The sequence below is a fragment of the Hippocampus zosterae genome, chromosome 16, assembly GCF_025434085.1.
Source record: "Hippocampus zosterae strain Florida chromosome 16, ASM2543408v3, whole genome shotgun sequence".
Taxonomy (NCBI): domain Eukaryota; kingdom Metazoa; phylum Chordata; class Actinopteri; order Syngnathiformes; family Syngnathidae; genus Hippocampus; species Hippocampus zosterae.
Genome location: NC_067466.1, coordinates 18,811,131 through 18,831,168, shown reverse-complemented (window position 1 = coordinate 18,831,168; position 20,038 = coordinate 18,811,131). Strand labels below are relative to the sequence as shown.

At 51.7% G+C, this 20,038-nt stretch overlaps 3 protein-coding genes and 1 long non-coding RNA gene across 4 annotated transcripts in view; 1 reads left to right on the top strand and 3 right to left on the bottom strand.

Annotated features, from left to right (window-relative positions):
• LOC127588828 (rho guanine nucleotide exchange factor 12-like) overlaps positions 1–1,667 on the bottom strand; it is a 9,841-nt gene extending 8,174 nt beyond the window's left edge. Inside the window, 6 exon segments of the mRNA XM_052047693.1 lie at positions 376–539; positions 542–592; positions 669–726; positions 918–967; positions 1,064–1,162; positions 1,644–1,667. Coding sequence (XP_051903653.1) covers positions 376–539; positions 542–592; positions 669–726; positions 918–956 — 312 coding nt within the window. The 5' untranslated portion in view covers positions 957–967; positions 1,064–1,162; positions 1,644–1,667.
• A 1,770-nt stretch (positions 1,668–3,437) lies between these two features.
• LOC127588041 (uncharacterized) lies at positions 3,438–4,242 on the bottom strand. The gene is made up of 2 exons (XR_007958949.1): positions 4,079–4,242; positions 3,438–3,564 (listed from the first exon to the last, which is right to left on the bottom strand). It is a non-coding gene; the product is annotated as an uncharacterized LOC127588041 (long non-coding RNA).
• A 1,567-nt stretch (positions 4,243–5,809) lies between these two features.
• Positions 5,810–14,981, top strand: LOC127587983 (BRCA2-interacting transcriptional repressor EMSY-like). The gene is made up of 20 exons (XM_052046463.1): positions 5,810–6,523; positions 7,139–7,247; positions 7,476–7,575; positions 7,762–7,836; positions 7,927–8,102; positions 8,698–8,853; positions 8,938–9,203; positions 9,276–9,504; positions 9,580–9,768; positions 9,902–10,069; positions 10,279–10,452; positions 10,552–10,688; positions 11,168–11,344; positions 11,433–11,808; positions 11,984–12,151; positions 12,234–12,376; positions 12,835–13,308; positions 13,399–13,716; positions 13,873–14,089; positions 14,503–14,981. Exons 2-19 carry the CDS (start codon positions 7,142–7,144, stop codon positions 14,041–14,043), a joined length of 3,603 nt encoding a protein of 1,200 aa, XP_051902423.1. The 5' UTR covers positions 5,810–6,523; positions 7,139–7,141; the 3' UTR covers positions 14,044–14,089; positions 14,503–14,981.
• On the bottom strand, positions 14,873–19,185 carry LOC127588028 (GTP-binding protein SAR1b). The gene is made up of 7 exons (XM_052046521.1): positions 18,994–19,185; positions 16,903–16,978; positions 16,354–16,473; positions 16,184–16,249; positions 16,002–16,105; positions 15,462–15,593; positions 14,873–15,318 (listed from the first exon to the last, which is right to left on the bottom strand). Exons 2-7 carry the CDS (start codon positions 16,958–16,960, stop codon positions 15,202–15,204), a joined length of 597 nt encoding a protein of 198 aa, XP_051902481.1. The 5' UTR covers positions 16,961–16,978; positions 18,994–19,185; the 3' UTR covers positions 14,873–15,201.
• Positions 19,186–20,038: the final 853 nt, after the last annotated feature.

Below are 20,038 nucleotides of genomic sequence, written 5' to 3'. Positions count from 1 at the left end.
CTTCAGTTTCGGTGTTCCCGGAGTCTATGGATCCATCCTGGACAATTAGACAATCTTATCACTCAAAACATACCCCGAATTGGAGGAACGGTGGTGCTTGGCCGCCAGGGGGCGCTACAACAAGCCATCACAACTCAAGTTGCAGGAATGTCGGGTCGTTTTTTTTACAGGGCGTCACGGTAAAATCGTAGCCCACGAGTCGTGTCATATTCTGCGTCTGTATGCACTGATGCTCATTTCCTGAGCCCGTCTGCATGCTTTAGCATTATGTGTTAGCATTATGCTAACACTCATCAAGCGGGGCCGACTTGAAAGTCAACGTGAACACTTTGCGATGACCGAGCGACTCCCCTGACCGACTCGTCGTCTGCTTACCCCCATCGGGCAGGGAGGAGTGCGGCGGGGGCGCCTCGGGGCTACAGGTCGCGCTGCCGTGTCGCTCCCCGCTGGGTGAATCTGCAACGACAGGTCGCTGCCGCTCTCTTCTTCCTCATCCAGCGTGTCGTCGTCGTCGTCGTCGTCGTCTTCCTCCAGCGGATCTGCGGAAGACCCGGAGGTCTGCCCAGCACTGTAAGTGCTACGTAGGACCCGGCTGAGTGCGCCAAATGTACAAAAGTTTAGCGCTGGCAAATGCTAGCTCGTGCGGCAAACAACGCGCGCGTACTTACATTTGATCAGCTTCACAACCTCCGTGTGATTTGAATGCGTCACTAAGGTCCCGTTAACCTAAAAAATTGGGGGGGGGGGGGCAGTTTTTGTTTAAGCCAAAACTACGGATTGTAGTTCAAGTTTTGTTTTTTGTTTGATTTGGTCCAGTTTTTAAGGTGCAGTTTTTGGGCAGACCGACAACAAAACCTCAGAGCAAGCGTGGTCATAAGTTAAGCCTTCAAATGACAAAATAATGATCCATCAATCACCTTAATGATTCTATCGCCAGTTTGGACACCCGCGCGCATTGCGGCTCCATCTATAAAACGGTAAACACACGACAGTCATGTTTGTGTGCAAGCGCGTGGCTTACTTTCTCTGTGTGTGTGTGTGTGTGTGTGTGTGAGCTCCTCACCTTCCTTGACCAGCTGCACAAACACAGGGTTGTCTCCGCTCACCGTCAGCCCAAAGCCATTTTCATCCCTCTGGATGATCACGCAGCGCTGGACCAGGCCTGCCGTGAGCACGCGTGCACAAACACCAGACGCACTCATTGCACGGTACCCCCCTCCCTCATCCGAAGCGTGATCATGAGCCAGCTTGGGAGTGGAGCACGTGTGGCTTCACATTTGGTTTGATCAACTTCACATTTTTTTCCTATAGTAGAACCTAAAATGCACCTAATGTGTCAGAATTTTGACATAGTGGGCTGGTGGGGGTTACAAAAGAATGTGGCGCTGCACATGGTTCCGTATGAAGCCCCCTTGCGTTCCGCGTGGTACTTTAATGAGCAAAATGGACAGTCTGGAGGCGGAGTTCATCTGTTTTCAATCAGTCATGTGATGTTCATCAACTATTCCTGGATAAGTGTGGGGGGGGGGGTTGACTGCAGCCAGAAAAAAAGTTGAATTTGGGTTGCCTCACTGGTTCGTGCTACCAGGTGAAGAAGCACTTGACTTTTAACCGTACGGAATTAGAGCAGGCGGGTCTCTCACCGGTGGGGTCAAACCGTGCTTGAGTGAAATGGAGCATTTGTCGTTCTTTGGCTTCCTCTCTGGAGGCTCCTTGTTGAGAATGCTCGGGGTCCTGAGAAGACGGCAGCAACAGGAAATGTTTTTTAAAAAAATTGAATTTAGAGGTGTGGCCAGCATGAAAACCACCGGCACTTTAGAGTGCCTCGTCGGCCGTGAGTGTGCGCACGTCAGGAAGACGCGCACATCATGGTGAGACAAAAGAAAAGTTCCGGCGGAGGGGCGGGGGGTGTCATTTTTGAAATGACAGCCAGCATGTTGACAGGGATTTTGGATTTCCGCGGCTGCTTTAGAGCGCCCCGTTGTTGCATCGTGGAAAAGCCCGTGATGACCCAGTGGCATGTGGTCTGGCTACCGGATGCTCCAAGCGCATATATTTACTGCGACTCACACATTTAGGGATGTGTTGGCATCAAGTTGAGAAGCTGAAAAGATCACGTAGTTCTTTTTTTTTTGAATGACATGGCCCGAAGGACTTCACGGTTGAAGTTTGTGTACGAAGAGTAAAAGTTGGCCGCTGCGACTTCTGAAACGGGAGGAGGCTTTGTTTGGAGTGACTGTGGTGACAATGGGGGCCCTGGGCTTTTCAACAATGGCCACCACGTCACAGGGAGGGGGTGAGGAGGGGGTGGGGGGGCTGGCGGGGGCCCATTCCCGGAAGCGAGGGACAGGAGGAAGTTTTTTTGGCTCCCCTCGAGACTCCTGAACGCGCTACGAAGCTGGCAAAGATGGCGACAAGGTGCGCGAGTGTCTCGGAGACGAGACGGCGGCGCTCGTTGGGCCTGGCGGGCCGCTGAAGTTAGCGCGTGAGCTTCTTCGGCCGGCAAACGACTTGAGACTCGATGGTTTTTTAGACATGCGATAATCTTGCTTTGCATGAGAGAAAACGTTCAAACCGGCCCCATTTTCACTGCGCATGTAAGCCGCTTATCGGTTACGCTCGGGCACTTTGCCACTTTTAGTTTCGTTTTTTTAAACTTTGCCTTCACTTGACATCCATCGGGACATTTCCAACAATGTTGCTTCACATCCCCTCGGAGCTACACATCAGATTAGAACAAGAATGCTGGACTGAGCACTTATGTTTATTTTCTTGTCTTTTTTTTGTGGGATGAGGGTGGGGGGGGGGTCTATTTTTAGAATGGCTGCCGTGTTCTCCAAATCTTGTCAATTACGTGGCGCAGTCGCAATGATAAGAGGCCAAGCGGGGGGCCTACTCCCAAGCAAGCGTCTGTCCACTTTTCTACTCACGGCCACAAAGGGCACAGATGCGGAGCCTGTTCCAACATGTTGGAACAGGCACCCATTTTTTTTTTTTTTTAAACGTAGGGGTATCGGTAAAAGGTTCTCGGAAAGAAGTGCTCAAGCATATGTCACAGTACTTAAGTATGTTATTCAAAGTATTTGTACTTGGCTACTTCCCGTCACATGACAGCACAGATGTTAGTAAAGAGCAGCAATCCCCGGAGCGGATTCTTTCCTCTGAGAAACGCTTGGAAAGGAGAGGAAAAAGGAACAAAAAAAAAAAACCAAGAAGAAGTTGGCAGGGCTGTTGCTGGGCAACTCAACCTTTTTTTTCCTGCTCTTCCTGCTTTAGATAATAGAACACAAATGAGGCCAAACTTCAGCGCAGATTGGGAGGGGGGGAACACCAACGCATGAAACGGCACACCAGGGTGAGTTTAAGAAATGTATGATTTCAAGTACACCTGCTTCTGTTGTTGTCTATTTTTAACGACATGCGAATGCATATTTGGTGTTTTGGTTGATTTTTTTTTCTCTTCCTTCCTCATGCCAGCGCAGGAGAACGAGCATGGAACAGGAAATGGAGCTTTGTGCCAACCGGGCTCAGTTGACCCTCTTCTGGCTGCTTGATCCAATCTGGCTAAAGCAGCTAGAACAGGCATGTCCAAAGTCCGGTCCGCGGGCCAAATCCGGCCCGTGGTCGAATTTCATCCGGCCCTCGGCCCCCGTCATAAAATCAGTGCCGTCTGGCCCGCAGGTTGGGCGCAATGGAACACGTGTTGCATTGACTGAGGTCTCGTAGACTGGTGAGTGATGTTTCATAGAGTACTGCTTCCCTCTAGTGGCTACATGAGTAATAGCATTCACTAAATGAGTAATAGCATTTAGACACTAGAGGGCATCACTCACGAATTAACAAGACATCACTCCGTGTTTATATTGACTGATATGTCATATTTCAAATTCCTGTTTCAAATGAACTAAAAGAAATTCTTAAGATTGTTGAAATTAAAATAAAAATGGAAATGTGAAACAGACTGGCTTACTAAAATTTGTTGAACAATATTGTTGTTCAATGTTAAGAATGTCAGCCAAGGTCAGCCCCCCGACATTTTACCACATAAAATCTGGCCCCGTTGGCAAAAAGTTTGGACACCCCTGAGCTAGAAGATTGTTTCCCTTTGATCTTGACTATTAAAACTCATTTTGATAGCTCACTCAAAGGCTGCTAACCTAATGCTAACACGCCCGAAAGATGATCTCACCTTATAACGGGGCTAACAAAGTACCACATGTCGCTGATGTTCATCGCAGATGCAAGCCCCCACGCCTAACACGTGAGCATCGCCGTGAGACCTTTTCGTCTTTGCGTGCACACGGCTCGAGAAACGATGCTTTGCTAACAAATGCGCTAACGTGTTCACAGGTCCAAGAGAGGCTGACCTGCGTCCAAAGTAGGCCACGGTCACTTATTTGAACACCCCAGAGAAAGTTTTGTTCTCATTTCCGTGCCGTCACGCCATGCCATTGTCGTGTGTACTCCGTTGGAGAGCCCCTTTTGCCGTTTTTAATGCGATGTCGGGAGGAAAAAAGAGCCCCGTTGTTGCCGAGGGTCAGCAAATCAAATGAGCGATTGTTTTGATGCTCTACCACCAACGTGTGTGACTTCAATTAGGCCATTTCTTTTTTTTCCCTCCCGAGTGTGGTTGGGGAGAAAGCCAGAAAATTTGCCTTTCAATTGACTCTTTGAGGCTCTTGACATGCAGTGGCTACAAAAAGTCTACACACCCCTATTCAAATGGCATTTTTGGAGAGGGGGGGGCAACAAACAAATGACTTAAATCAATTCAAAACTTTTTTCACCATTGTGACTTGAAGCAAAAATGTTTTGGTGTGGTTTCTTTTGGAGGGGAAAGTAATCCTTTGTGCGGTTGCATAAGTGTGCACACCCTCTTTAATTTATTATTCTTATTTCATGTCTGGGCTCTGCGGTAGGGTGGCTTTGGAAATTTCCTTCACCTATTGTGACAAAACTCATGCGTCCCAAAGTTCAACTGTTTGCCCAAAGTATGCTTGCGCTAAAAACATTACTGCTCATCACCAAAATCAGATTGAAAAATTGCTTCTGAAATCCTAATATTCGGTCGCCCTTTCTGGAGTTCGGTGCTATCAGTAGTCCCAAGTAGCTTTACCACCTACTCGCCCCCCAAAAAAAGCAATTTTAAAGTAGCCGCCACCAATTCAACCAAACATTACGGAAAACTGCAGTTTTTTGACACTGCCTTGGGGTCAACCACGACCTTGTCGTGCGATCGGCGTGTACGTCATGGACACGAGCACACAGACATGACTCCGTAACTTGACTTTTCAACACAGCCTTCCCCGTAGTTTCACTCATCATTATGCAACGACGGTAACTCGCGAGCTTACCTATCGGTGAGCGTCGTCTGTGTCCCGCTCATTGGGCTTCCCTTGCTGTTGTCCAACTTTTTTTTTTCAGCCGAATAACATGTTCATAACGCCGTTTTAGTGTAATAAAAAGAACACTTGTCTCTTCGGGCTTGGTGAAGCATCCAGCCAGAGTCCGTTATATTCTTTTTGGGGAGTGTTTCCTGGAAGAAAAAAAAAATCACAACTGCCGCTCCTCCACAAGCATTTCCCCCCCCCCCTGCAGTCTGTTCTATTTTCTCCACCCTTTGTTCTGTTTAAAAACAAGCAAGCAACAAAAGAACGTAGAAACACTCTCGCGGAGTGTACTTTACTTGTAGCACTCCGAGACGGTTGTGTCTTTATTTTCCGTGGGAAAGTGTTCCCTCATGACACCGTGGTGTCATGGATGGATCCTGGAAGGGTGAGAGGAGGGAGGGAGGGGAGTTGTGTCAAACTTCGGCCGGGTTCAAAATCCCCAAATAAAAGTTCGCCGTCGCGTCCCCTGTCAATGGCGTCGTCTCTCTATCTCCAAGTCGGCCCGCTGCAATTGTTTTTCCCCCCCAATGAATCTTCCCACGGATGCAAAATAGAAGGAAATGCTTTCGCCTCTGTCCTCTTCTCTTCCCCTCGGTTGGCAAAAAAAAAAGATGCGTTCAAATGCTCATCGTGATCCTCCGAGGGAGTGATTAAAACGGCAAAATATCAAATGAAATTTTATAGCTACTCCACACCGTTAGAGTGTAAAACTCAATTAATACAGACATGATCGTAAAACAAACTGGAGTCACAATCGAGTCTCTTGCGTGTGTCTTCTGCCCACGTAGGCGTGTTTTTGAACGGTCCGCGAAGTGGTCGTTTGATTCTGAGGCTGCGCTGTTATTTGTCGTCGGTAGGCGGCAGCACTTGATAAAAGCGGGACAAAAAAAAACAATCAAAAATCCCACGAAGGAGCAAGCTCCTTCCCTTTGGGCTGAGCTCTGCTAACAGACAACGTAAACATTAGCACATTTGACTTTAAACTCATTTTTCGGGCGCTTGTCGCTCCGGTTCACTCGAGCAAAACATCGCTACGCAGAGGCTTGGATAAAATGTAATCTTCAACTATGGCTGTTTGGAGTTGTGTATTTTTTAACGCTGTCGAGGCCTTGTGTTTGTCCTGCTAACGAGAGGTAAGCCACTCCAGCAGAGGCTAACATTCGAAGCTAACGTCAGTCATTTGACCGCCCTCGCGCCCGCCACTAAACATCATTTGCTCGTATGAAGTAATGACACCCTTTGGACGCGTTATCGTTTGCTGAACCTGATGTGTTCCCGGTGGCGAGAAATGGGCAGTAAAGTGACAGAACGCACACAACCATCGTCCACAGCCGTTTCCGGCGATTCTCTTGAGTCGCTTGGAGAAACGATGAGGCGCGCGCCCTGTCATTATTGTTTGCATCGTTCCACTTGTAGTTCAAGTTTTAGCACTGTCACATTAGTGTCATATTAAGCCTGGCTTAAATTCAAACCCGGGCAGGCAAAATTGCCATTCAGATTCATCAATTTCACCTGTTGTATCCAATCCAATACGAGCGCCCTGACTCTCGTGTGTGGTTTAAATCCAAGAAACACACTTCCAAGTGTTAGTCGCCGCGTTTCTTGCTAGCCGTGCTCCCTCATGTCGACGGACATTAACACAATACCCACAGGCAGATCTTCTTTATCCTCTGAAGGAATAAGAATAAGACTTTGTCTGCCAACTGTATTTCTAGTGAAGATAATGTTGCCATTATTGTTGTCTTTAGCCAATGATTCAGCTGGAGAAACCGCTGCTGACTGGGACCATGCCGGTGGTCTGGCCCACCATCCTTGACCTGGGCAGGGATGAGTGCAAAAGGATACTGCGCAAACTGGGTAAGCTCCAAGTTGGCATCCTCGGTCAAAAGATTGCCAACAAGATCTCTCGGCGCGGTTTCTAACATCTCGGCATGTGAAAACTGCCATCGGCACGAGAGAGACCCTCTTCATGGATGAGGATGAATCGTAAAACCCATCTCGGTTCAAGATCCTTTGTTTGTATTCGAAGGAGCTTTACGCGATTGAGGCCCTCGCGGTATGAACGCGTTGTCCCCCTCTTGGCAGAGCTGGAGGCGTACGCCGGCGTCATCAGCGCCCTGCGAGCCCAGGGAGACCTCACTAAGGACAAGAAGGATCTGCTGGGAGAGCTCACCAAAATCCTTGGGTAATTCTTGGCGTGTGCCACTTTTTTTGGGGTGTTCCCAAGTGAATTATGGGTGTGCTTAATAGTTCTACAACTCTCCACGGATGCATACAATCCCAAATGGATAGCGATCGACTCATTCACGACATTGACGGAATTATTTTTCACATGCCTTGAAATCAAAGCAGATTTTTTTCCTCTCCTTAGCATCTCAACCGAGCGCCACCGCGCCGAAGTGCGCCGCGCCGTCAACGACGAGCGCCTTTGCACCGTCGCGTACCAGTGAGTGAACTCGCCGCCGGCTGAGCGCTTCGGTCGGTAATCGAGCGCGCCTCACTCACCCGCCTTTGGTGGCGTCCCCCCCCCACGCAGCATGGCGGGTCAGAACAGCTCGTCCGAATGGTCCATCGAGGGCCGGCGGCTGGTGCCGCTGATGCCCCGGCTGGTCCCGCAGACGGCCTTCACCGCCACTGCCAACGCGGTGGCCAGCGCCGCCGCCACTCACAACGCCTCCATGCTGTTGCCGGCTGAGACGGGGAACAAGGAAGGTGGGTGGGCGCCATTTTGTCACCGAGCCCAAAAAGCTGAATCATGATATCGCGAAGCCAAGATTGCCACGCACCCATAGCTCCGCTTGCCTTCGTCTCTCCGCACGAGTCTGACAAACTAGCGGCAGAGAGCACAAAGGCAGGCTCTTGCTCTGTGACATCACCTGTCACAAGGTTCTTTGATTTTTTTTTTTTTTGGAGCATTTTTTTTCTCTTGTGATGCAACAAAGGCGATTCCACTGGGGTCACAAATGTAGTCCAAAGAGCGGCGTTTTTTTTATTTTTTTAGTTTCTCACTGCCCTGAAAACATTCAAAACTCACTGCCAGCCCTCCCAGTGAACCCCCCCCCCCCCCCCCCCCCCCCACGTACTGAATTTGTCCCTTCTTAGGGCTGAACGATCTGAGTTTCATATTGAGTCATTTAGCACCATCTGGTGGCGCCTTTGGACATTGTCCCAAAAAGCAAAAAAAAAACATGGCGACCATTTTCAGTGAGTAGCTGGGGACTGGTTGCAGTGGGGGGGGGGGAACGTGTCTAATTGCGAAACGCACAAATGTGAAGTGACAAGACTCCCCTCCTCCTTTCCCTCGCAGTGGTCGTGTGTTACTCCTACACGAGCACGACAGGCACCTCCAGCAGCTCCACGGCAACGAGCGGCGCTGCGGCAACGGCCACCAAGTCCCCGCGGCCACCCAGCCCCTCGTCCAGCGTGGTGGTGCTGCCCAGCGGAAGCACCGTCTACGTCAAAAGTCGGCCGAGTGACACCGCAGCGCGGCGCTTTCCCGCGGAGAGCGCCGCGCGTTGCCTAAAACGGACGCGGTCTTGATTTTTAGGCGTGAGCTGCTCCGATGAGGACGAGAAGCCGCGCAAGCGCCGGCGCACCAACTCGTCCGGCTCGTCGCCGGTGCTGCTGAAGGAGGCGGCCAAGGTGTCGTCGCCCGCCGCCAAGCACGTGGCGGCGGCGCCGGTGGTGAGCGGCAGCCCCAAGATGAGCAACCTCATGCAGAGCATCGCCAACTCGCTGCCGCCGCACCTGTCGCCCGTCAAGATCACCTTCACCAAGCCCACCATTCAGACCACCAGCAGCAGCACGCAAAAGGTGGCCGCCGCGCATCCGCAACCGGCAGTCGTCCTTCTCCCCCTCACCTTCGGGCGGCGCTCTCCTTCGCAGGTGATCATCGTGACCACGTCGCCCAGCTCCAACTTTGTGCCCAACATCCTGTCCAAGTCGCACAACAACGCCGGCGTGTCCAAGTTGGCCTCCAGCTCCATCCTGACCACGCCCACCCACAAGCAGACGGTGGTCTTCCCGGCGGCCACTTGCGGCCCCTCGGCCGCGCCGGCCGTCACCGCCGTGGTCTCCTCCTCGCCCTCGGCCGTCATGTCCGCCGTGTCCTCGTGTAAGCGGCGTCGACGCCGACAGGAACGTTCGATGACGCGGTGGAAAGCTCAAATGCGCTGTTTTGCGCTTTCAGGCGCCGCCTCGGCGGGCGTGAAAGTGGCCTCGGCCAGGCTGCCCTCCCCGAAGACCCTGGCGGGCTCCCCGGCGCAGATCCTGGGCCAGTTCCCCAAGCAACAGTCGTCCATGGGGGCTTCCGGCGTGGGCCAGGCCGCCGCCGCCTCGCCGGGCCCCAAGCCCACGATTCAGATCAAGCAAGAGTCTGGTAAGAAACGGAGAACAAGGAGTTTACGGATTTATTGATTTCATGGGCTTTGCTTCCCCACATTGGTAGGATTTCCACTTTTCACACGAAAAAAAGCCCCACGTTCATTGGTGAAGGAATTTTGTGTGCGCAGGGGTGAAGATCATCACTCAGCAGGTGCAGCCCAGCAAAATCCTGCCCAAGCCGTCGGCGGCGGCGGCTCTGTCCAGCGGCGGCGGCGCCGGCAGCAGCTCCTCGCCCATCATGGTGGTCAGCAGCAACGGAGCCATCATGACCACCAAGCTGGTCACTCAGCCCACAGGTTGCCCACTCGTTAGCTTTTCTTCGGGGAAACTGCCGGTGAAATTTCACCCCCCCCCCCCCCCAAAAAAAACAAAAGTTGAATAGAATGTGAGCAAGTGGTAGCGGACCACGCCCAAAGTCAAGCGGGTGGCTTCGGCCCTTTCTCGGCCGCTCCGGCGTATCTGCTCCCGAGGTGCTAAAGGTCCTTGTGCAACCTTGTGCCCGCAGCCACCCAGGCCACCTACACGCGGCCCGCCGTGGCCCCCAACCTGGGCGCCCGCATCTCGGCCTCGGCCGGCGCCGCCACCTACGTCAAGACCACGAGCGGCAGCATCATCACGGTGGTGCCCAAGTCCTTGGCCACGCTGGGCGGGAAGATCATCAGCAGCAACATGGTGTCGGGTACGAGTGGCGTCCACGTGTATCTCGTCCATATCTGGCTCGGAAAATGTGGATGCTGCGTGTACGACCGGTGTGTTGTTTTTTTTTTGGCGTCCGCAGGCACCACCACAAAGATCACCACCATCCCCATGTCGTCCAAACCCAACGTGATCGTGGTCCAGAAGACCAGCGGCAAAGGGTCCACCATCCAAGGGCTGCCCGGCAAGAACGTGGTCACCACCTTGTTGAACGCGGGGGTCAGTACAAGGCCGTTACACTGTTTTTTTGTTTTTTTTTTAAACGGGCGCCGGTGTATCTCCGGGTGGTAGCACATCGGGCGGGGACCGCGTACCGACCTCAATTTTCAATTTCATTAAAAAAAATAAAATATAAAAGTCTATGGAGGGCTAAAACGATGACTCTCTCAAATAGTAATTTGATTACAAATAAAAGACAGCCCTGAAGTTTTCCTGGGATCTATTTTTTTTTTTTCCATAACCTGTGCAAGTTTGGTGAGGGGCGTGGCCTACATCTGCATGGAGGCAGACTCAACTGGGTGTTGACAAAAAAAAAAAAAATAGTCGTTGTGGGCGTGAACCAGAGCCTCGATGGTGCGTTTCCCGGCCGCAGCGTCACGGGTCACCCGGAAATACGTGCAACATGGCGGCGGCGGCAAAGTCGTGGCCTTGAGCGTGCGAGGATTTCATTTTAACAAGCCTTGTTACGCCGGCGCCAGGGAGAGAAGAGCCTGCAGGCCGTCCCGGGGACCAAACCGGCCATCATCACCGCCGGCAGGCCCATCACCAAGATGATCGTCACGCAGCCCAAAGGCCTGAGCGCCGGCGCCGCCTCCGCCGCCGCCACCAAGATCATCCCCACCAAGATCGTCTACGGCCAGCAGGGCAAGACGCAGGTTAGTCACTTTTTTTTTTCCCTTCCTTCAAAATTCGAGATTGCAGCAGTTTTGGGGTTTTTTTTTTTTTTGTCTTTTTCTGCTCCAGGTGCTCATCAAGCCCAAGCCGGTGTACCAGACGGCCGTGGTGAGCGAACAGACCCGGCAGCTGGTCAGCGAGACCCTGCAGCAGGTCACCCGCTCGGTCGACGCGGCCCACGTTAGCGCTCAAGACGGCGGCACGAAGGACGAGTGCGGCGCCCTGGCGGAAAGCTCGACCGGGGAAGCGTCGCACGGTAGGCGGGACGCCGCGGCGTTGGCGTGGCGCCGGGCTCTCGAAGCCGCCAAATGCTTGAATGCGCTCTCGGGGGCTCGTCCCTCTGGCAGAGACGCAGGCGGTGCTGCACGTGCTGTCCTCCCGCGAGCAGGAGTGGACGGAGCAGGAGGTGTCGGTGGAGTCGGCCCCGACCATCATCTACCAGGAGGTGACCGCCGCCGAATCCCAGTCCGCCGCGTCCACCATTAAAGCTCTGCTGGAGCTGCAGCAGACCTCGGGTAAAATATGGCTACCGGCGCCTCATCTCATCTGAACGTTGCTCCTTGACAACTGAGATGCCAACAGATGGCGCTAAAGCAAAAACGGCCCTGTTGTGCGCGTAGTGAAGGAGAAGGGCGAGTCCAAAGCCAGGCAGCACGCGCACATCGACCTGAGCCAGATGGCCGTGCCCATCCAGCTGGCGCAGGAGAAGAGGAGCAGCCCGGAGTCGTCACGGCCGCCCGGCGGCGAGCCCCAAGCGGGCGCCGCCGCCGCCACCGCTCCGCCGCCTGGTACCACATCCCGCCCTGCCGTCTCGTGGCCTCGCTTGTGACGCTTCTCTCGCCAACGCTACGCCTGACGTTTGCCTCGCAGCTAAAGTGAGCCGGACGACGACGATGGAGGAGCGTGCGGCCTCGACCCCCGCCGCCCCCTACAAAAGCGTCGGCCAGGTTCCCGTGGCTAACAAGCCGGTCGACGCCACGCCCGTAACCGCGGTGACGCACGTCAGCCTCAGGGTGAGGAGAAAAGTGTGTGTGTGTCTATCGTGACGGAACGCAAGAAGCGAACAATCGATAGAAATCATCCCCCAAATTGAACAGCAAGTCGTCCGTTTTACTCTGAGGCCGCCATTTTGGGCAAATTCATTCAGTTGGCTTCCTGGAAAATTTGTCAAGTTTTGGCTTGCCAACTTTTCCCTGAAAAGTTATTCCAAAAAAACGGACAAAAATTGGACCCCGACGCCTGTTTGAAGAATTGACGGCAAATTGGGTTGGAAATGTCATTCAGGACAGGATGCGCAAAAAAACGATCCATGGCCCAACTGGAACAGGAAGTCGGCCGTTTTGTTGACGCGGCCATTTTAGTGCAGGACAGCAGGGCTCACACCCGGACAAATCCTACTCCGGGAAGTGTCGGGTGTATTCTCCTTGATTGACTTCTTTTTATTTGCATGTCATCATCTTTTGCGTCGCAGCCTTCCGATGGTAAAAGCGAGTCCGCGTTGGAGGCGAGCGAGCTGGAAGGCGACACGCTGGACCCTCAGACCGGCTTGTTTTACCGCTCCAGCAACCAGACGGACGCCCCCAAGCAAGCCCCCCACGCCGCTCCTCAGCTCACGGCTGCCAGCCACCCAGAAGGCACCACTCCACCTCTTCCTCCTCCTCCTCATCCTCCCCAGCTGCAGAGTAAACCTCAGCTCAACCAGGCTCCGCCCCCCTCCTCTCCCTCGCCCTCCTCTTCGTCCTCACCGGCCAAGAAGCTCCCCAAACTGAGAGAGCAGAGTCCGGCCAAGCCTCAGGGTGCCGCCCCCTCGCTCGTCACGCCGCAGCTGCCCAAACTACAGCAGGCGCCCACGTCGCACCACAGGCCGCTGCACGCGCCCATGTCGCACCCGCCGCCGCTGCAGGCGCACCACCCCATTGGCGCCGACAAGGCCGCGCCGGTACAGGTCAGTCCGTCGACATATCGCGCAAATCGTACATATCGAGTGGGAACTTGCATGCTAACGGCGAGTGTCGTGTCGCGCGTCGGAGCGCAGCAGCCAATCATCACGCAGAGCGCCACCGTCACCAAAATCACCTTCGGCGGCATCCACCAGCAGCAGGCCGGCCACGCGCCGCCCGTCCCGAGCGACGATGCCGAGCTGGCGGGCCAGCCGGGCTCGGGGCCGGCGCTGGACGAGGAGGCGTCCGTGTCCGACATCCTGAAGATCTCCATGATGGAGGCCCAGATCGACCCCGGCACCGAGCCCGTGCTGGTGGACTCGTCTGGCGAGCGGCCCTCCCAGGCGCAGGCCCTGGAGGCCAAGCGAGCGGCGGCCCAACACTTTGCCAAAGAGCGCCTGGAGGTGATCCAGGTACGTCTGCGCTCCTTTCCAGGCGCTTTCGGTTTTCTGGACAATGTCTTTGCAAGGCTTATTTGTGGTCATTTCATTTAACTTTGTGTTGACCCCCGCCAAAAAAAATTGTAGAGAAGCTAAACTTGGACTCGTGTGTGTTTTTGCGGTGCGCAGGTGATCCCTCAGTACTCGATCGTGCCGGACTCGAGCCAGTCCAACGTGGTGGTGGAGCCCAGCGGCTTCCTGGAGATCACCAACTACACCAGCCAACAGCTGGATGACGACGACGGCCCCGCCGAGCACGACGTGGACAGTGGTAACGACGCCGGCCCCCCCACGCCCTAGAACGGACCCCGCCCCGTCCAGCTTGATATGCCCACTTTGTAACGGGGTACGTTGGACTTTTCTAGCCACTTTGAACTCTTCTCTCTCTCGCGCACGGATTTTTAATAGGAGTGACAATGGATCAAAATAGTGTCGCAAAAGAAGGAAGTGATGTACGTTTTTTTTTTTTTTTTGTAAGATACAATACCAAGAAGTCATCTTAGTGTTTCAGTTTTTCCTTTTGTACCTTTTCAAAGTTGTCCACAGGATTTGTGTAATCTCCAAAATAAATGATCCCACTCAAACGTTTGTGTCACTGGTGAAGAGGAAAAATTTGGGTGACGCGAGGTCAAGAACGCACAAAAATGCGCTCGTTTTGCTGTATTGATGTCAAAGCCTGTTATTCATTGCAAACATTTATTATCATTTCTTCTTCTTACACGTTTATGATGCAAACCACACCGCCGCCGCCACCACCAGCCTTGCTTTTGGAATGCAGTCGCCACCCGATGCTGGAATGAAGAGAGACACAAGGGAACTGGACATGTGTGCTAATACCCCCCCCCCCCCCCCCCTCACCCCAAATGGCATCTTCCTCTTACTTTTCTAACAATCATAGCCATAATCTGAAAGAAAAAAAAAGTGGGGTCGGGGGGGTTACAACTGAAACAGAACAAGGCATGCATAATGTAACGAACATAAAGGATATAACGTCCATGTACCATTTTGGTGTACATTTCATACATTTGTAATATTGAGCTATTGCGCTACTTTTTTTAATATCAAAATATATATTAAAGAAAATCAAATTGGGATTTTTTTTTCCCTCAGTGTGAGCAAGGCAAGGAGGGGGGGTGTTGGTCCTTTCCGTTTATTGATGCCGTCATAAAAGTAAACAAAAACATGATTGAATAGAAATGCCGTGTAAAGAACAAATGGACGCCGTTGTATGGAGGGGGGGGGGAAGGTTGTCCACTTTGCGCTATAGAGAGGGACAAACGAATGTGTGGTTGTGTAAGTGCAGAACCCAAAGAACCAATAAAAGTCTATTGGGATCGAGTTGTTGTCATCGTCGTCTTGGTGGTGGGTGGGCGGTCACGCCCGCCGCCGCCGCCGCCGCTGCTGCTGCTCTTTCTATTTGTTGTAGTTGCGGTGAGGGTGCGGCAGGTGGCGCCGCCTTCAGTCGATGTACTGCGAGAGCCAGCGGAATCCCTCTCCGTATCCTTGGCGCTTCAACACGGTGCACATGAACACCTCCAGGGGTCTCGTGTTCAGCTCCTTCAGCGGGATGTTGCCCTGCGGTAAACCACACGCGCTCCGTCAAAGCCCTTTCAAGTTTGAAGATTATTATTATTGTTTTTTTTTTTTTTAAAGCAACCCTGCGGCGTAGCAGTCGGCATGTCCGCCTCACTGTCGAGAGGTTCCGGGCGGCCGCTCACCTTGCCCGTCGTCTGGCCGTACAGTCCAAACCTTTCCCTCAGCTGCTCCTCGCTGATGGCCTCCGGCCGGTCGATCTTGTTGCCCAGGATGAGGATGGGCACGTTCCCAATGGTCTCGTCCGTCATCAAACCCTGAACAGGCGCAAAAGTCGCACAAATGCGTTACCACCGGGACGGAAAGAAAGACCGCCGTCTGACGTTCGCTGAACAGGCGCCGTGAAGTGACAACCTTGGCCACGAGGGGGCGGTATGATACCAATATACGGGTACACGCATGGAGACGATGACGGTAAGGCACAAGAATATGAGTTGGTCTTTACATAGGATAAAGAATACATGCCTGTGAGTATGAATGTCTGTCTACGTGTGTTGCTCTTTCAAATGTGTTCAACCATATTGCTCAAAGGTAGCATTAAGTTATCTTAAGCTGATCTTTTTTTTTTTAAGAAGAATTGTTCCAACTGTGGCCGATTGTGACTTTTTCAGTTCGTGGACCTTTGGATGGAAATGCGTCCGGGGGTCCTATTGGAGGTCACTCACATCAAGTTCCGCTTTGGACTCTGCCAATCTGACGCCGTCGGCGCAGTCCACCAGGAAAACGATGCCGTTGATGGCAGGGAGGTAGTGTTTCCACACTCGGCGGGCTGGCGGCACAACGGTGGGAGGGGGGGGGGTTATTTGCAGCCATTTGGGTCGCTGTAGCGCCAAGAAGCAGCACCCACCTTGCGCGTGGCCTCCAAGGTCAAACGTGGTGAACGTCATGCCGGCAATCGTCAGCTCTTCTGAGGCTGCGTGACAACGAGTAGATGGAAGCGATCAAAAATGTCAGTGAGGGAAAAGCCCGAACGTTTGCTCGTTTTTTTTTCGCGTGGTGCTCGGCCGCACTACTGACTGGGATGTAAAGTGGGCACGTGCTGTCCCAGTCTGTCGTCTTTGAGCATGTGCAGTAGCGTGGTTTTGCCGGCGTTGTCCAGGCCGAGGAACACCAGCTTGCCCGACTTCTTGTACAGTCCTGCAAACAAAGGGCAACATGTCGGGCTCAAAAAGAGGCTAATTGTGACACACGCCCCCCCCCCCCCTCCCCTCCCCACCGATAAGGTCAAGGAAACGCGAGTTTGACTCCCGTCTTTTATAATCATTCCTCCAAGGATGTTTTTATTTTTTTTTGTGGGTGCATGCCGTACTGAAAACACCTTTTACACGTTTGCCCTCCCGTGAGTCAGCCGCCACTCCCGACCCAAAGCTACCCGTCATGCCTCGACTGCGACTGACGAGCGCGGGCGCGACCTGTGCGACAGGGAGAACAGGACCGACCGAAGAGCGGTCGCATGGACGCGCTCCAGAACGCGGGCAGCAATTGAGGGGTCGCTAGCGTTAGGGCCTCGTGTGTGTGTGTGTGTGTGTGTGTGGTCTCTAAAAGTCGCTAGGTTGTGGTACTCACCTAAAAACTGTAGTACACTATTGAACCCGCTATAAATCCATTCAAATATGAATGACATATTTGGAGCTGTTCAATCCTGTGAAAGGAAGCACATCCGAGAATTACAACCAAGGCAAAGTTTAGGTTCAGCTGGCAAAACATCAAGTGGTACAGTTGGCACAATGTGACCCCCCCACCCCCCAAGAGGCACTGAAATCTTGTCCATTCCTAATTTGAAGTGCAAAGTAGGGGGGAAAAAAAGTGTCATACGCTTTTAAGCACTTGTACTGTCTTTGTGTGGGAGAAATGTTGCTTTTTTCCCCCCTTCTTTGAAATCCCTTTCTCGAGCGGCGTAACCAATGGCGTCCTCTCCTCCCGCTCGTGATGTAACATCGTCGGGGCTAAAGTGTAACCGAGCCAAAGGTTGCCGCCACATCGACTTCAGCCGAGTTACACGTCATCCAGGGGTCACGCCGGCCGCCTCCTTATTGGCGTCACGTGCGCTAAGAACATGCCAGCCCAATGCCGGACGCCTCTATTGTAGCCGACGTGTGAAAAAAAAAACTATTGTCGGCTCGCTCGGATAGCGTTGTTCTGAACATAATTTAGTCAAATTTGGAGGTTCGTTGGAAAGTTCAGGCAAAGGAAAGAGAAAAAAAAGATAAACAAGGCCCTGGGTTTATGACATCCAATTATCTGAGATTACAAACTGCACACAATTAACTACTCGTAGCCTGGTTCACACGTGCCGACCAGTTTGATGTTTTTTTTTAATTAAAAGGTGGCAGAATGCATAATGTGTATTATTATGTATATAATTAGGCTACGTTGCGATTCCCCACACCGGAATGTTGTCAGGCGAGTACTCTCACAAAGGCGCACCGACCGGGGAGACAAAACACCCGGGATGGCTTTCCTCTGTGACGAGCGGGGCAAATATGCAGTCCCGGGCGGTTGATCCATTTCCATTCCCTTGACTTTGAATGGCGCTTCGCCCGTTTTCAACTCGCAGGTGAGCTGGAGCGCGCCGAGCCCGCTGCCCTGCTGGCAGACTACGCCCCGGACTGGTCACCGGTCAATCTCTGGCCATTCAAACTTTCAACGAATGGGAAGCGAACCCAACGCTTCCCACAGCATAGTCGGGTGAGTGGACCACTCGATCCATCGCTCATTTTTCAATCTAATTATTCATGTCATTGTTTCAGGCCTAATTTTAATACATCGGTGACAGGAAATACAGTATGGCGGGTCCTTGGTTTATGACAATCTCGTCGTCATTTTACTATTTATTGTAATGATGATATTTTTGAAGATACTAATGCCTCACAAGAGAACGTAACTCCGTTGTAAAAACCATGGACAATGAATATTTTATTATTCTTATTACAATGGTCAACAAATGTTTTTTTTACTGCAACTTTTCTATATGATCCCAAGGAAGGCAATTGAGAACAGATTATTTGCGGTGCTGACTTGGCATTATGATGGAGATGCAAACGAAACAAGACGAGTTTCCTCCCGTGGTGGGGGAGGCAGGTCGATTAATTTCGCTGACACAAGTAACGTCAGAAATACATTTGGAAAATAAAACAGACCGAGCTGCTGGAAATGATGCTGCACCTCACCTCAAAACCGTTGCCTTAAGATAAGCTCGACTAGCTTTGGGTTCATATTTAATCCCCGCCACGTCACGTCACGCCGAGAACAGGCTGTTTTCGAATCATCTTTGTTTAAATATAAAAAAAGCGTACAAGGGAGTATCTAACAAAAAATGTAGATATACGCTATATGCTAGCGGCTCTCGGAAGCTAGCAGGAAGCTACTAGTTACGTGTCATTTTCTCCGAACGGCGCCGTCGCATCGACAAGCCCCAAAACTCGTGATCATCGAACTAACATAACACAAGCGACCCACTCAGACGAACCACAAAGACAGCAAGTTGTTTTCAGAAAACAATTGCTATTTCACGGCGAGTAGCAGTCGGATCGAAAAGAGCGAAGTTAGCCCAACTTGACGTTAGCATTGTTAGCCTAGCATGAGTCGCGACCGAGATGGCGAACGTTTCGCCTTAAGACGGCCGACTGTGTGCGCGTCATCCGCCGGGAAACTCACTCGTTCTTCAGGCGTGGATTCGTCTGCCGAATGCCTTGACTCGTCTGCTCATGTGAATGTGGCTTGGGGAAAAATGCGAAGTGATCCCGCTGACAGCCAGCTCGCTCTTTCGATCGCTCGCCTGTCTCCCCCGTTTTTTTTCGTGTGTTGTTAACTGAGCCACGACACCGCAATGGCTTCTTCTGTTTCTACTTCGTCTTCGTGTCGAACGGCGATTTGAACACTGTGGTGCCTCACTAACGCCATCTACTGATTTTACTCCAATCGCGTCCAAAAGCGGTTGTTTAGAAGAAAACAAAGTCCGATAGGCGTGCGGACCAGTCAAAATACAACCAACCAGTCAAAGTAAATCCAATAAACATGATCATTTAGATTTAAAAACACTAAACATACAGTGCACATTTATTTTTCCGTTGTCGGAACATGCGTTTCTGAGGCGGAACTATTTGAATGAGGCACCAAGCCCCATGTTATCGAACTTCTTTACTTCTGTAAGACGTTATTTCTCATATGACCACATTTTACCGAATTATAAACGTATTGCGCACAACCTCACTCAAAACGCGATCCATATTGTCATGCTAGGGACATTTATTGATTCGTTTGGTTCGCGTTAGTTAGTTTTCAAATTGTGTCAATGTCAAACTGTGCTGTATGTTACATATACACCACATTTGACAATAAAGTTGTACTTAAAATTGAAAGGTTTTATTGAGTATACTTTTAGTGTAAAAATGTGACAATACCATTTGATCTTTACAACCGGTCTCCTGACTCTGCAAGTACAAAGAAATAAAAAATGATGATACAATGTTCTGGAAAGAAGAATGTAAATGTCCTGGATTTGAATAACAGTATTCTTTATGGATTCTTCCATTAATAAGGAAAATCAACACTGATGAAAATATTCGTTAGCTGCAATCCAAGATCCCACATAACATTTGAGGCAACTTTCAAACCACATGTGGAGCCTAACTGAGAAGCACTGCCTGCACCGCGTTCAGATGGGCACAGGTTCTCGTTTTATGTGACTTTCTCCCCTGGT

Bases quoted from the DNA above. Each gene is read 5' to 3' on its own strand.
- LOC127587983 (XM_052046463.1), top strand. From the start codon at position 7,142: ATGATTCAGCTGGAGAAACCGCTGCTGACTGGGACCATGCCGGTGGTC. The intron at 7,248-7,475 runs GTAAGCTCCAAG...CCCTCTTGGCAG, and splicing joins AAGGATACTGCGCAAACTGG to AGCTGGAGGCGTACGCCGGC. The intron at 10,070-10,278 runs GTTGCCCACTCG...TTGTGCCCGCAG, and splicing joins GCTGGTCACTCAGCCCACAG to CCACCCAGGCCACCTACACG.
- LOC127588028 (XM_052046521.1), bottom strand. From the start codon at position 16,960: ATGTCATTCATATTTGAATGGATTTATAGCGGGTTCAATAGTGTACTA. The intron at 16,106-16,183 runs GTGGGTGCTGCT...TTGTGCCGCCAG, and splicing joins CCTTGGAGGCCACGCGCAAG to CCCGCCGAGTGTGGAAACAC. The intron at 15,594-16,001 runs GTGAGTGACCTC...GCGCCTGTTCAG, and splicing joins AGTCCAAAGCGGAACTTGAT to GGTTTGATGACGGACGAGAC.